Source organism: Eulemur rufifrons, chromosome 2, assembly GCF_041146395.1.
Source record: "Eulemur rufifrons isolate Redbay chromosome 2, OSU_ERuf_1, whole genome shotgun sequence".
Lineage (NCBI taxonomy): Eukaryota > Metazoa > Chordata > Mammalia > Primates > Lemuridae > Eulemur > Eulemur rufifrons.
This window is the reverse complement of record NC_090984.1, coordinates 4,470,944-4,484,428: the sequence shown is the minus strand read 5'-3', so window position 1 is coordinate 4,484,428 and position 13,485 is coordinate 4,470,944. Positions and strand designations below refer to the sequence as shown.

The 13,485-nt window shown below is 60.2% G+C and overlaps 2 protein-coding genes across 2 annotated transcripts; both read right to left on the bottom strand.

The window, feature by feature from the left end:
• Window positions 1-320: 320 nt before the first annotated feature.
• LOC138388238 (uncharacterized) lies at window positions 321-3,868 on the bottom strand. The gene is made up of 6 exons (XM_069475901.1): window positions 3,780-3,868; window positions 3,345-3,543; window positions 2,641-2,901; window positions 2,481-2,555; window positions 2,150-2,242; window positions 321-1,345 (listed from the first exon to the last, which is right to left on the bottom strand). The coding sequence occupies exons 1-6, from the start codon at window positions 3,866-3,868 to the stop codon at window positions 902-904; spliced, it is 1,161 nt and encodes a 386-aa protein (XP_069332002.1). The 3' UTR covers window positions 321-901.
• A 4,221-nt stretch (window positions 3,869-8,089) lies between these two features.
• Window positions 8,090-11,444, bottom strand: IFI30 (IFI30 lysosomal thiol reductase). Its single transcript, XM_069476551.1, has 7 exons — window positions 11,288-11,444; window positions 10,119-10,301; window positions 9,959-10,033; window positions 9,628-9,720; window positions 8,671-8,823; window positions 8,434-8,487; window positions 8,090-8,350 (listed from the first exon to the last, which is right to left on the bottom strand). Exons 1-7 carry the CDS (start codon window positions 11,390-11,392, stop codon window positions 8,288-8,290), a joined length of 726 nt encoding a protein of 241 aa, XP_069332652.1. The 5' UTR covers window positions 11,393-11,444; the 3' UTR covers window positions 8,090-8,287.
• Between the last annotated feature and the right edge of the window lie 2,041 nt (window positions 11,445-13,485).

Below are 13,485 nucleotides of genomic sequence, written 5' to 3'. Positions count from 1 at the left end.
CTCTAAAAACTGTACGCACCCCTGGCTGGGTGCAGTGGCTCACTCTGGTAATACCAAGATTTTGGGAGGCTGAGGTGGCAGGATGGCTTGAGGCCAGAAGTTTGAGACTAGCCTGAGCAACATAGTGAGACCCTGTCTCTACAAAAGAATTTTTAAAAAATTTATCCAGGCTTGGTGGCACACGCCAGTAGTCCCAGCTACTCGGGAGGCTGAGGCAGGAGGATCGCTTGAGCCCAGGAGTTTGAGGCTATAGTGAGCTATGATGATGCCACTGCACTCTACCCAGGGGGACTAAGTGAGACTGTCTCAAAAAAAAAAATTTACCAAGCACTCCGTGCCGTCACCAAAGACGTTCAAACTGCAAACCAAATGATTCACTGGATTCACTGAATCGCTCCCACCACCATTTAAAGATGTTTCAAACCCATCTAAGAATGTTCTTGACTGACAGCCGTCTGGACTGAAAAGCCAAGTTTATAGTTGGTTTGAACATTAACGTGTTTCCCTTTTATTTCCATGGAAATGCTGCTCGGTAAAGGCCTGACTGCGCACAGCCTATGAGGCCTCACTTAGGGGTCCCCCACTCCCGCCCATGCCACCGCCTCCTGAAGCGGCCTGCGGCCATGCAGCCCGACTGCCCTCTTCTAGCACTAAGAGATCGATTCAGCAAAACGGGGGCCGATGTGCTTAGAGTTATGATTTAGTGCTTGTGCCAATCTAGCTTTTTCTCCCCATTTTATAGATCTCCTAGCTCACAACTTCCGGCATGAATTTCTCTCCACAATCCCCGATTCCGCTTTGCATATATGAACCTTCCAGGGAGGTTTCCAGTGGGGGCAATGACGGAACTGAGAAGGTGCCAGGACAAAAGGCGCCGCTCTGGCGTGTTGGGTATTTCGAATCACTGACCTGTGAAATGCATCCAGCGTGCAGAAGTGTTTATTAAACGTGTCATTTGAAGACCACTCTCAGTGAGGCAAGAGTCTGGATCCCGGGGCAGCATTTTCCGTCTGGGCTTCGTGGGGTGCGCGAAGTTGCCCAGGCGGTGCGCGGTGGCTGCCGAGGGCCGGGTCGGAGACGGGCAGCAGCCAGGCCGTCCCTCTCCCTGCAGCAGCGGCCGCCCAGACCAGCGGGCACATCCCTCACCCTGGTCCCGTCCCAGGGGCCAGCTGAGGGCCGCAGGGACTCCTACCCCGTTGACGGTGACCCAGGGCACGTATTGGTGGGGCGGCTGCAGAGCGTCCGTCCGCTGGGCGTTGGCGTGCATGAGCTCCGTGCCGCGCGCCCCCGTGGCACACTCCATGATGGCATCTGGTGACACGTCTGGGCTGTAGAGCTCTAGGCACTGCGTGGGGTGGGGGGCGGGGTGTTGCCTCAGCTTCCTCCCTGTTATCGCCCAACGGTCCCCCCGCAGCCCTGAGCCCGGCCTGTTTCCTCACTGGGGAGCGGGGACAGTCGGCTTTCACAGCGACACAGCGAGGCCCACAAACAGGAGGTGCCTGATACTTGCCCGAGGGGAAGCCCCAGGGTGGGGGCTCAGCTGTTCCTGCCTCCCAGCCCCCTCGCTGTCCCCTTTAAGACCAGACCTGCAGCTTCGGACCTCCATGGTGTCACACTGTCCTCAGAGCCTCCGCACATGCCGATCCCTCTGCCAGGAACACCCTTCCACCTCCTCCCCCAGTGTCTCCTCAGTGTCCTCTCTGACCAGCCCCAGTCTGACCCTGCAGGGCCGGGGCTGTCTCTGAGTGAGGCCTCTTAGGTGGCCCACGTGTTGGATGGATGAATAAATGATTGTAGCAGATGACTCAGTCCTTAGGGAGTTAATTTTCACAATCCCCCGGGGAAGCAGGTGGGGCCTGTCCTATCACGTCCACACCCCTTCGTCCGTGTCCCTGCACATTCCTGGTCATCCTTCCGCGCCCCGCTCACGGACGCCTCTTCTAGGAAGTCCTCCCAGATCCACTCCTGCCCCCAGGAGACCTGTGTTCCCCGATTCAGAGATGAGGCTTCCAGAGGGGAGGCTGTTTCCCTGGGGCTGCCCAGACAGGGGTGGGCAGGGCCAGGACTCGAACCTGGGTCTGCCTGGGCACAGGGAAGGCCACCTGCCACCCCTGTCCTCCTCCTCGTGCCAAAGGAGGGCGTCGCTTACTGGTTTGAGATTTTTTTCCATGTCATCCAACTCCTCCACGCAGACGACAGTCAGGAAGGCCACCTCCGCCTCCAGCTTGTCCAACAGGCAGGCCTGGGCGCCGGGGGCGGGGGAGGGGGTGGGGGGTGACAGGAGGGGAGTGAGGGGGGCCCAGAGCAGCCCAACACCCTCTGGGAGTAACCACAGGTGCCCGCTAAGGATGCGCTGAGTGACAACATGATTAAATGGAGGGGCACGAGGTGGGGACAGAGCTGGGAGCCTCGCGGTCACCTTGCGCACCACGGGCAGCGTCCCCAGACCTGCGCACCGCCTGGGCCTGGGGGGCTCTCACCTCCACCTTGTTAAGCCTGCACTCCTGCTCTCCGTGCTGGCACTCGAACTCCCGCTGGCCACTGACGTTTCTTTCCTGCGAGGCAGCAGAGTGAGCGCTGGCTGGCAGGCTGGCTGCCCCTCCCTGCCCGCGTGCCTCAGTTTCCCCAGCACCCACGCACCTGAGCATTTCCGTAGGGCACCAGGGTGACATTGAGGATCTCTTGGACAAAAAGCCATGTGGGGAAGAGCTCTCGGACCAAGAAGTACCGGCAGCCGTTACAAAGTGCCTCGTAGTAGAGGGTCACGTTGACAAGCGGGGCGTCGGCCTTCCTGGCAGGTGACTGCAGGCACAGTTCACTCGTCTGCACAGAAGGAAAAGGGGGGAGGTAGGTGCCAGCCTGGGCAGCTCCCTTCTTCCTCTGAGCCCTGCTTGGTATCTTCTAGAACGGGAACTGCAAACAGTAGGTGCTTCTCCTTGCACTCCTTCCAGACCTCACCAGTGGAATCCTCAGTCGGAGGCTTTACTGTGCCCCTGAACCTTCCTAACCTCAGTGTGTTTGCAAAAGGGCCAGGACACACACTTGCAAACTGTAGGCACTTAATGTATGCACGGTCTTTCCTTTCCTCCAGGTCAGGTGAAATTCTTCTCCCAGAAGGACTTCATACAGTAAGGGCTCAAGGAATGCACATTCCTGGTCATTGCCTTTGGGAGGCACATACCACAGGAGCCTGATGTGTGCACATTGCTTGCCTCTTCGCCCCCAGAACCTTGACCCTGCGCTGAGCAAGGCCCTGTACCCATGTGGACACATTTATTCTTCATCTCAAGGGACCCACGTGAACCTCTCCGAATGAATAGAGGTGGTGCCTAATGCATGCTGACTTCCGGCTTCAGCGGAGCGAGGCAGGCGGCCGTGTCTCCGGGGCCAGGAGCCAGTTGCTCGGATTCCGGGGCGTGTTTGCTGCGTCCCAGAAACACGCGAGCCCCTCCCGGCTGGGACGAGGGCACCGCGAGGCGTGAGCCCGCAGCTGGGGCCACCGCCCGTGCCAAGCGCCTGGCCTTCCCAGGGGACCCCAGCTGCCTGTCCCAGAAGTACACAGCGGGTGCTCGGTGAGCCGTGGCCGGGGCGGGCAGGGGACGGCTGCGTGTCCCAGACATGGGATGAGAAGGGGAAAGGACTGTGGCCACAGAACTGGAGGATTGAAAGGGCTCCAGCCAGAACTGTGTCCCCCGGGGGCCCTGGGCCTCCTCTGTGGAGGCCCTTTCCCTACAGGGTGTAGGTCCCCTTCAGCCCACCTGCCTTGTCACCGTCTGTACCTGCAGGCGTCTGGCCTCTGGTACCTGGTCCACCTGGGATTCCTGGGCCGCAGCAGGGGCAGGAAGGGCCGCACTGCTGATGAGGCCATCATGGCAGAGGCAGAGGTGCCACAGCGGAAGTGGTCACCCGGGGAAGGAGCCCCCCCTCCCTGGGTCCCGCCCCTCGGGCCCCCGCCAGCATCTCTGGGATCTCTGCTGTCTCCGGGTCTCCCTTCCCAGCTCAACCCCAACCCACCCCTGCCGGCTGCAGGGGCCCCCAATCATGAGGCCCCCGGGGAGCCCCGGGATCTCCCTCTCTGCTCCCGGCCATCAGCCCTGCCCAGCCACGTGAGGCCCGGGGCAAGGCACTGCAGGGGAGGGGCGTGGGGCCCTCAGCGACACACAGGCAGACAGCACGTGAGCAACGGGGGCATCTCCCGGTGCCCAGCACCCACCCTGGACGGGGCCTGCACTCTCAACGGTGGGGGAGGGGCGGGTATCCCTTGGCTGAAATTAGGCACGACTGGGCAGCCTGAGTCCCCTGCTGCCCGCCTGGCCTGGGACCAGGCCGCGCACCCAACCTGCATGGACGGCCCCTCCCCCACCCTCCAGCTCCCCAGCCCTGACCCTCCCGACCATCGACCGTCGCCCGCGTCCTGCCCGGCTGACTCAGGCTTGGCCACCACCGCTGGGCCAGAAAGCAGAAGCCGGCACGGGAGGGGAGCCTAAGTCATCCGGGGGCCCCGGGTCGGGGAGAGGAGAGCCCTGTTCCTTCTCTGCCGGTCCGAGGCTCGAGGGAGGTCAGGGCCTCCAGGCCCTTGGGGAACTCCTGTGGGGGGAGAGAAGCTAGCTTGCCAGCTACAGGAGTCCCCTTGAGAAGGGCTTTCACTGTGTCACCCAGGCTGGAGAACAGTGGCACCATCATAGCTCTCTGCAGCCTCCAACTCCTGGGCTCGAGCGATCCTCCTGCCTCGGCCTCCCGAGTAGCTGGGACTACAGGCGCGACACCATGCCCGGCTAATTTTTCTAGTTTTAGTAGAGACCGGGTCTTGCTCTTGCTCAGGCTGGTCTCAAACTCCTGAGCTCAAACGATCCGTCCACCTCTGCCTCCCAGAATGCTGGGATTACAGGATGACCCTCCACGCCCAGCCCTGTCCCTATCTTTTACTTTCTTTTCCACGATTGTCACTCTTTGTTGAACCTAGCGTTTGAACACCTAGGCCTGGTCACTTTTGGGGGGTTCTCATGTTCATGTATGGGCTCTCATGTACAGTGAATACAATTTTCATGTTTTGCTCCTGTAAATCCGTCTTCTGTGTGTGCCAGCCTTAGACCCTGGGAGGTTAGAGAAAAATTTGACCTCTTTTACACAGTATTTACTCTGGACCCACGGCCGAGATGTCAGAATTAAAGCCGTGAATTCTGTCTGCATGGCGATCTGCCTGTCACTGAAAATGGCTTCACCTCTGACTGCGTGAGCATGTCGTACCTTTCTGCATCGTGAGGTGTGACAGGCACAATTCTATGCAGGCCTCAAGCCCCCCTTGCCTGTTCCCACCTGGTAGTGTCCCATCACCTTGCGCGTGGGACAGCCATGGGAGTGCGGCAGAGTGTGAGCACCACGTTACTGTAGGTTCCTGTGGGGTTTTGAACGTGTTATTAAGGTCCCTACTCAGTTGATTTGAGTTCCTTAAAAGGAAGATGTGTCAGTGCCCCCACTGCCTATGCTGTGTTGCTTTGCCTGATGTCAGGCAACCATATTACAGAGTTATCAGTCATAACTTCAGTCGTTCATTAAAATGTTAACTTAGCCAGGATCCCGCCACAGTGCATGTAGCCATCAGCTTAATCTCCGAGACCTGTATCCACTGCACTGTCCAGTTACTGTTTTTCACTCTCCCTATTTTAGTCTTTGGAGTCAAATGACTAAACCCAGCCCCCTCTCGGTGGCAAGGAGTGGAACGGACCTCCCCCTCCTAGAAGGGAGAGTAGCCACAGTCACGGTCGGACCCGTCCTCAGTGGAAACACACACGGCCACGCGTGTTCTTTCTTATTCTCTCTCTCAGCAATAAAAGCCATCTACAGAGACAGAAGCCTTCTGTGACCCCAAAATATGTTGGGGAGGGGCTTTCTCACCCCGCAATCGACTCTGCATCAGACCTGCTGGGTGTCCCCCAACTCAATTCGGACGCTAGCCACCTGGAGGCGCCATCAGAGCCCTCTGGGTGAGGGCTGCGTCCCGCGGGACTGCCCCGCCCCGTTGGACACCAGTCACAAGCCCGGGCCTCGGGAACTGCGGACCGCCGTGCTCCCAGCGGGGCTCCCACCGCCCCCTATTTGGGTTTAAGTTGTGCAGTAGCTCAGAACTACAGGAGACACTTGTTCACCGTGAAGGGCGTTGCAAAGGGGACAGATGAAGACATGTGTAGGAGCGGTGTGGGGAAGGGGTGTGGGGCTCCCATGCCCTCCCGGGGCGGTGGCCCCCTTCCAGGAACCTCCCCGTGTTCAGCTGCCCGGAAGCCCCCAAACCTCCTCCTCCTGGGCTCTCACGGAAACTTCCCTGGACATGACTGATTGGAAACCGCGCAGAGATGTCACTGGATGAAAGGGGACGGTCTGATACTAACAGCCTGCGTGGGGACCGAGCAAGCCCACCCGCTCGGGTTCTCCTAACCTCTCTGCGCAGCGATCCTTCCTCCAGGCTGTGGGGCAGGACTCTCTCGGGAGTGGGGAGCACATACCCTACAGTCCGATGAGAGTCCTGCCTTGAACAGGTCACAGGAGGGCGGGAGAAGGTCTGGCAGAGACAGATGCACCTTCCCGAGGCTCCTTCTGAAGCTAAAGCGCCCCAACATTATACCAGAAGACTGTCCGCACACCCATATATCTCAATTAAACATCGTGACCAGTCACTGCTATGAAACTAAACTTGACTTTGGGGAGCCCCAGGGCCCAGGAAGTCCTCATGGGAAAAGTGACCTCACATCTGGCTACTGGATCAGCCTTATGGGGCGGTCCTGGCCAACCAAGAACCTTAGGATGTTTTGGGGACATGGAGAAGAGAGGAATTTGGTTCAACTTAGAGGTGCTGCAGGTGGCACCCGGTGACGTTTGTTGCCTCAGGTTAGGAAATGACACAAGCTTTTGAAAGTCCACGCTGAGATTCCTTATGGACTCTCCAGCATCAGGACAAATCCAAGAAGACCTGCCAAGGAAAGACTTTGCGATCAATTTTTAACAGAAAGGACAACTTCGCCCCCTCCCCTGCCCAGACCTTTGGGAAAGCCAGTTTGGCGTCCACTTGCACAAGACTTGTCTACGTCACTGACCTGCAGGTCCGCCTGACCCCTGGGCTCTCCGCGGAACACCTACCCAGCGCCCTCGCCAACAGTGGGATAAACAAGATCTTTTGCATGTTCACCTCACGTCTGTGCGAGGAGTGTGGTTTCTCCCTTCCTTGAAAACGATCCTACGACGCATCCTGTTGTTCTCAGGTGCCTGAGACCGGCGTTCTAGCTCCGGAGTTTACTGCTCATTGGGGATTGGCACATTTGTCTTCACCTTCCCTGGAAGACGGTGATTTTTTTTTTCCCCAGTGAGCACATTAGTCCAGACTCCCCAGACAATGTCCCCACCCCATCCTCTGTCCTTGCCTGGCCCCAGTTGCCATCCTCTGGCTCAACCCCTATTACCTAATGTGGAGTCAGCATGATAGGGGTGGGTAGGAATGCTTGTTGAATGAATGAATACCTTTTTGGCCTGATGAACTCCTACTCACCCTCCAAACCCCAGCCGTCAATGACCCTCTTCCCAATGCAAAGCCTTCAATACCCCTGTGGGCTCAATCACCCCTGGCCCCTGCTTCTGATCCCCAGGGGATGAAGGATGTCTGTCTGGCTCTGCATATTTTTCCTCCAGTGAATGCAGTCTTCCAAACTCCCCAAACAATGTCCCCACCCCATCCTCTGTCCTTGCCTGGCCTCAGTTCCCATTGTCTGGCTCAATCCATATTACCCAGTGTGGAGTCAGCATGATAGGGGTGGCTGGGAATGTGTGTTGAATGAATGAATACATTTTTGGCCTGATGAACTCCTACTCACCCTTCAAAACCCCAGCCCTCAATGCCCCTCTTCCCAATGCTGAGCCTTCATTCCCTCTGTGGCCTCATTCACCCCTGGCCCCTCCCTCTGATCCATTTCTGACTCCATGGGACTAGGGATGTCTGTCTGGCTCTGCACCCCCTGGGCAGGGGACTCCCTATCTAAGGCCTCTCAGGGGCTCCCACATTGTACCCATCCGGAGTGGGAGAATTGACAACTTATCAAATGCATCCCAGCATGCAGAAGTGTTTATTAAACGTTTCATTTGAAGACCACTCTCAGTGAGGCAAGAGTCTGGATCCCGGGGCAGCATTTTCCGTCTGGGCTTCGTGGGAGGCGCGAAGTTGCCCAGGCGGTGCGCGGTGGCTGCCGAGGGCTGGGTCGGAGACGGGCAGCAGCCGGGCCGCCACTCTTCCTGGGCAGCGGCATCACTTGAAGCAGACCTTCCTGTGCGACCTGCCCAGGGGTCTGCAGACGTCCGGCTTCTCGCCCTGCAGGGGATGAGCCAGGAGTTGCGTCCTGGAAGGACACTCCCAGCCCCTCCTGCTGGGCCCTCTGCTCCCGCCCAGCTCACCTCGTACAGCTGGCAGACGACGGCCAGGAGCTGGCTGGGCTCTTCCAAGACTTTCTGCAAACGCAACACAGGAGGTCACGCCATCCCACCTCCCCCAGCGCACGAATCCCGTCCTGGCCCACAAGGGCTGCACGTGGCCCCCAGTGCGCCCTGCGCCTCCCGCCTCCCAGACCAGCGGGCACATCCCTCACCCTGGTCCCGTCCCAGGGGCCAGCTGAGGGCCGCAGGGACTCCTACCCCGTTGACGGTGACCCAGGGCACGTATTGGTGGGGTGGCTGCAGAGCGTCCGTCCGCTGGGCGTTGGCGTGCATGAGCTCCGTGCCGCGCGCCCCCGTGGCACACTCCATGATGGCATCTGGTGACACGTCTGGGCTGTAGAGCTCTAGGCACTGCGTGGGGTGGGGGGCGGGGTGTTGCCTCAGCTTCCTCCCTGTTATCGCCCAACGGTCCCCCCGCAGCCCTGAGCCCGGCCTGTTTCCTCACTGGGGAGCGGGGACAGTCGGCTTTCACAGCGACACAGCGAGGCCCACAAACAGGAGGTGCCTGATACTTGCCCGAGGGGAAGCCCCAGGGTGGGGGCTCAGCTCTTCCTGCCTCCCAGCCCCCTCGCTGTCCCCTTTAAGACCAGACCTGCAGCTTCAGACCTCCATGGTGTCACACTGTCCTCAGAGCCTCCGCACATGCCGATCCCTCTGCCAGGAACACCCTTCCACCTCCTCCCCCAGTGTCTCCTCAGTGTCCTCTCTGACCAGCCCCAGTCTGACCCTGCAGGGCCGGGGCTGTCTCTGAGTGAGGCCTCTTAGGTGGCCCACGTGTTGGATGGATGAATAAATGATTGTAGCAGATGACTCAGTCCTTAGGGAGTTAATTTTCACAATCCCCCGGGGAAGTAGGTGGGGCCTGTCCTATCACGTCCACACCCCTTCGTCCGTGTCCCTGCACATTCCTGGTCATCCTTCCGCGCCCCGCTCACGGACGCCTCTTCTAGGAAGTCCTCCCAGATCCACTCCTGCCCCCAGGAGACCTGTGTTCCCCGATTCAGAGATGAGGCTTCCAGAGGGGAGGCTGTTTCCCTGGGGCTGCCCAGACAGGGGTGGGCAGGGCCAGGACTCGAACCTGGGTCTGCCTGGGCACAGGGAAGGCCACCTGCCACCCCTGTCCTCCTCCTCGTGCCAAAGGAGGGCGTCGCTTACTGGTTTGAGATTTTTTTCCATGTCATCCAACTCCTCCACGCAGACGACAGTCAGGAAGGCCACCTCCGCCTCCAGCTTGTCCAACAGGCAGGCCTGGGCGCCGGGGGCGGGAGAGGGGGTGGGGGGTGACAGGAGGGGAGTGAGGGGGGCCCAGAGCAGCCCAACACCCTCTGGGAGTAACCACAGGTGCCCGCTAAGGATGCGCTGAGTGACAACATGATTAAATGGAGGGGCACGAGGTGGGGACAGAGCTGGGAGCCTCGCGGTCACCTTGCGCACCACGGGCAGCGTCCCCAGACCTGCGCACCGCCTGGGCCTGGGGGGCTCTCACCTCCACCTTGTTAAGCCTGCACTCCTGCTCTCCGTGCTGGCACTCGAACTCCCACTGGCCACTGACGTTTCTTTCCTGCGAGGCAGCAGAGTGAGCGCTGGCCGGCAGGCTGGCTGCCCCTCCCTGCCCGCGTGCCTCAGTTTCCCCAGCGCCCACGCACCTGAGCATTTCCGTAGGGCACCAGGGTGACGTTGAGGATCTCTTGGACAAAAAGCCATGTGGGGAAGAGCTCTCGGACCAAGAAGTACCGGCAGCCGTTACAAAGTGCCTCGTAGTAGAGGGTCACGTTGACAAGCGGGGCGTCGGCCTTCCTGGCAGGTGACTGCAGGCACAGTTCACTCGTCTGCACAGAAGGAAAAGGGGGGAGGTAGGTGCCAGCCTGGGCAGCTCCCTTCTTCCTCTGAGCCCTGCTTGGTATCTTCTAGAACGGGAACTGCAAACAGTAGGTGCTTCTCCTTGCACTCCTTCCAGACCTCACCAGTGGAATCCTCAGTCGGAGGCTTTACTGTGTCCCTGAACCTTCCTAACCTCAGTGTGTTTGCAAAAGGGCCAGGACACACACTTGCAAACTGTAGGCACTTAATGTATGCACGGTCTTTCCTTTCCTCCAGGTCAGGTGAAATTCTTCTCCCAGAAGGACTTCATACAGTAAGGGCTCAAGGAATGCACATTCCTGGTCATTGCCTTTGGGAGGCACATACCACAGGAGCCTGATGTGTGCACATTGCTTGCCTCTTCGCCCCCAGAACCTTGACCCTGAGCTGAGCAAGGCCCTGTACCCATGTGGACTCATTTATTCTTCATCTCAAGGGACCCACGTGAACCTCTCTGAATGAATAGAGGTGGTGCCTAATGCATGCTGACTTCCGGCTTCAGCGGAGCGAGGCAGGCGGCCGTGTCTCCGGGGCCAGGAGCCAGTTGCTCGGATTCCGGGGCGTGTTTGCTGCGTCCCAGAAACACGCGAGCCCCTCCCGGCTGGGACGAGGGCACAGCGAGGCATGAGCCCGCAGCCGGGGCCACCGCCCGAGCCGAGCGCCTGGCCTTCCCAGGGGACCCCAGCTGCCTGTCCCAGAAGTACACAGCGGGTGCTCGGTGAGCCGTGGCCGGGGCGGGCAGGGGACGGCTGCGTGTCCCAGACATGGGATGAGAAAGCTCAGGACCGCTGAGCGCTCGGCCACGGGAACAGAAGGGGGTTTTCAGCACCAGAACCGCGTCCTGCCCCTGGGGGATCCCGATTGTCCCCTGTGGAGTCGGGGAAGCACGGAGGAGTCTCCTGCCCAGACAGGCTGCCGGTCCTTTCTGACCTGCCTGCCCCTTTGCTGTCCCTACCTTGCAGGAGCCCGGCGTCTGGTCCACAGGTGACGCCCTCGCGGCCGCGGGATCCGCCAGCTGCAGCAGCAGGGGCAGGAGCAGCAGGAGTGGTGACAGGGCCATCTCGGCGGGGTCAGAGGTGTGGCTGTGGGAGCGGGTGCTGGCAGAACGAGCGGCCTTTAACCGAGCGGTGGCCCGGCCCCCAAGGCGGTCCCACCTCCCCGCGGCCACGCCCCCAGGGCCCCGCCGGCGTCCGTCCGTGGGACCTCAGCTTTCCTCTCCGCGTCCCCCTTTCCAACCCGAGCCCTGCCAGGTGCTGGGCCCAAGTCATGAGGCCGTCCAGGTGCCCTCCATGCCCCTTTGCGTCCCTGGCAGTTAGCCCTGCCGGTCACATGAGGCTCTGGGCAACCAGGGCAGGGGAGGTGGCGCCCTCAGAGCCAGACCTGCAGGGAGGCCGGGAGAAATGGGGGCATCTCCACGCGCCCAGGACCCTCTGGGGGCGCCTGTGGTACTCCTGGCCCTGGTCCCTAGCCTTGGGGACGCTCTCTGGGGTGGAGCTGGCACTGTATGGGGGCGATGCTCTGCCTGCAAGTAGGCAGGACTGGGCAAGGGGCCTCTACATGTCACCCGGCCTGGCAGCACAGGACCTGCCCGTGCCCCTCCCCCTCAGCCTCCCCACCCCTGACGCTCCCGACCCATCTCCCGACCCATCTCCTGTCCCGTGGAGCTGACTCAGGCTTGGCCACAGCTGGGCCGAAAAGCAGAAGCTGGCCTGGGAAGGGAGTCTCACTTCTCTGGGGCCCTACCCTGGCGTGGGGCTGGGGAGAGGAGAGCGCGTTCCTTCTCTCCAGGGTCGGAGGCTCGAGGGAGCAGAGCCCTACTGACCTCAGAGCACTCCTTTGCGGGGAGAGAAGGGAGCCTGTGCCAGCCACAAGAGGGGACATGGGGGTGGCCGTGTGGAACAATCTGCCTGGAGCCAGCTTAGCCACCAGTTTGACTCTGGACTCTGCTGGGGTCCTCAAGAGATGGAACCTCAGTCTCCCCTTCTGAATAATGGGCAGAACAGTGAGGTTGGGAGTTACAGCCACCACAGAGGGCTCAGAGGCAGGACAGTTCCCCAGGCTGGGTGTTGGGGGCCTGGGAGGTGCCCACACGCCCGGCAGTGAAGGCAGCTCCCGAAAGGGCTGGGTGGAGGCTGGGGGTGTTGGGGGAACAGCAAGAAGTCCAGACTCTGCCGGTCTCACATGCAGGGCAGGACTCGGAACCCGATCCCACAAAGGAAATGCCCCAAACCTGGCTGGGAGACAGAGCTGAGCCCCCACCTCTGCAGCTTGTGCCCCCCCCAGTTCTGGGGGGCCCACCTAGGACGTGTCCATACACGTAGCAACAGGGTTGGGAGCCAGGGCTCCCCTGAAGTGCCAGTGGCTGGATGAAGCCCCACCCTGTCCCTCAGATGGCCAAGCCCTCTTCCTTCTCAAAGTCTCCCCATCACAACTTGCTGGGCCCACTGGAGACATAACAATAAATATAACTGCTACAATTTTTCCAGTGACTATTAAGCACCAGCCCTGTTGGAAGAAATGAGAAATGTAACCTCACAATTGATTGCTGTCCTGCTTTTGTGCCAGGCACAGGTTGGGCCCCAAACCCATTTTATCACTGAATTCTCAGAGGCGTTCAGTGGGGGCGAGGGGGCAGCTATGACTGAGCCCTCTTGGTAACAAGGAAATGGCTGATCAGAGGGGAGGCTAATTTGCCAAGGACACACACACAGCGGGTGGCTGAGCGTGGCCAGATGCCACATGGGCTGTTGTCCCCTCCCCCTCCCCCATGGCAGCCTGGCGGGGCTGAGAGGAAGCTGCAGTGGGCGGTCAGTGCCAGCACCCCTGCAGCCCCCACTCAGCATCCCGGGGGGGGGGGACCCTGCGGAAAGAGGGGTTGGGGAGGGCCTCAAACCCTGGTGGAGATGCTGCCCTCTGGGGATATCAAGGACACAGGAGGCCAGACCCTTCTGGGTGGCATGGGGGGGTATCATCAACCATGTGACTCCTGATGTCATGTGAGGATGAATGAGGAAGCTGCAGATCACAGAGTAGGTGACTTTCCCGAGGTCACTGCTGGTGGCTGCAACAGGATCCAAACCTGGCAGGGGTGAGGGGGCCCAGGAACCCCTCAAGGAGTCAGGTCTGGCCCAGGGTCCCCTGAGCAGGCCAGAG

What these genes read in the sequence shown, in the direction of transcription:
- IFI30 (XM_069476551.1), bottom strand. Translation starts at nt 11,392, where the DNA reads ATGGCCCTGTCACCACTCCTGCTGCTCCTGCCCCTGCTGCTGCAGCTG. An exon ending in AGACGCCGGGCTCCTGCAAG is followed by an intron (nt 10,302 to 11,287) that starts GTAGGGACAGCA and finishes CCTTCTGTGCAG; the next exon opens with ACGAGTGAACTGTGCCTGCA. An exon ending in TCGTCTGCCAGCTGTACGAG is followed by an intron (nt 8,351 to 8,433) that starts GTGAGCTGGGCG and finishes CATCCCCTGCAG; the next exon opens with GGCGAGAAGCCGGACGTCTG.
- LOC138388238 (XM_069475901.1), bottom strand. Translation starts at nt 3,868, where the DNA reads ATGGCCTCATCAGCAGTGCGGCCCTTCCTGCCCCTGCTGCGGCCCAGG. An exon ending in CAGAGGCCAGACGCCTGCAG is followed by an intron (nt 3,544 to 3,779) that starts GTACAGACGGTG and finishes CTTCTGGGACAG; the next exon opens with GCAGCTGGGGTCCCCTGGGA. An exon ending in TGCCCTACGGAAATGCTCAG is followed by an intron (nt 2,556 to 2,640) that starts GTGCGTGGGTGC and finishes GCTGCCTCGCAG; the next exon opens with GAAAGAAACGTCAGTGGCCA.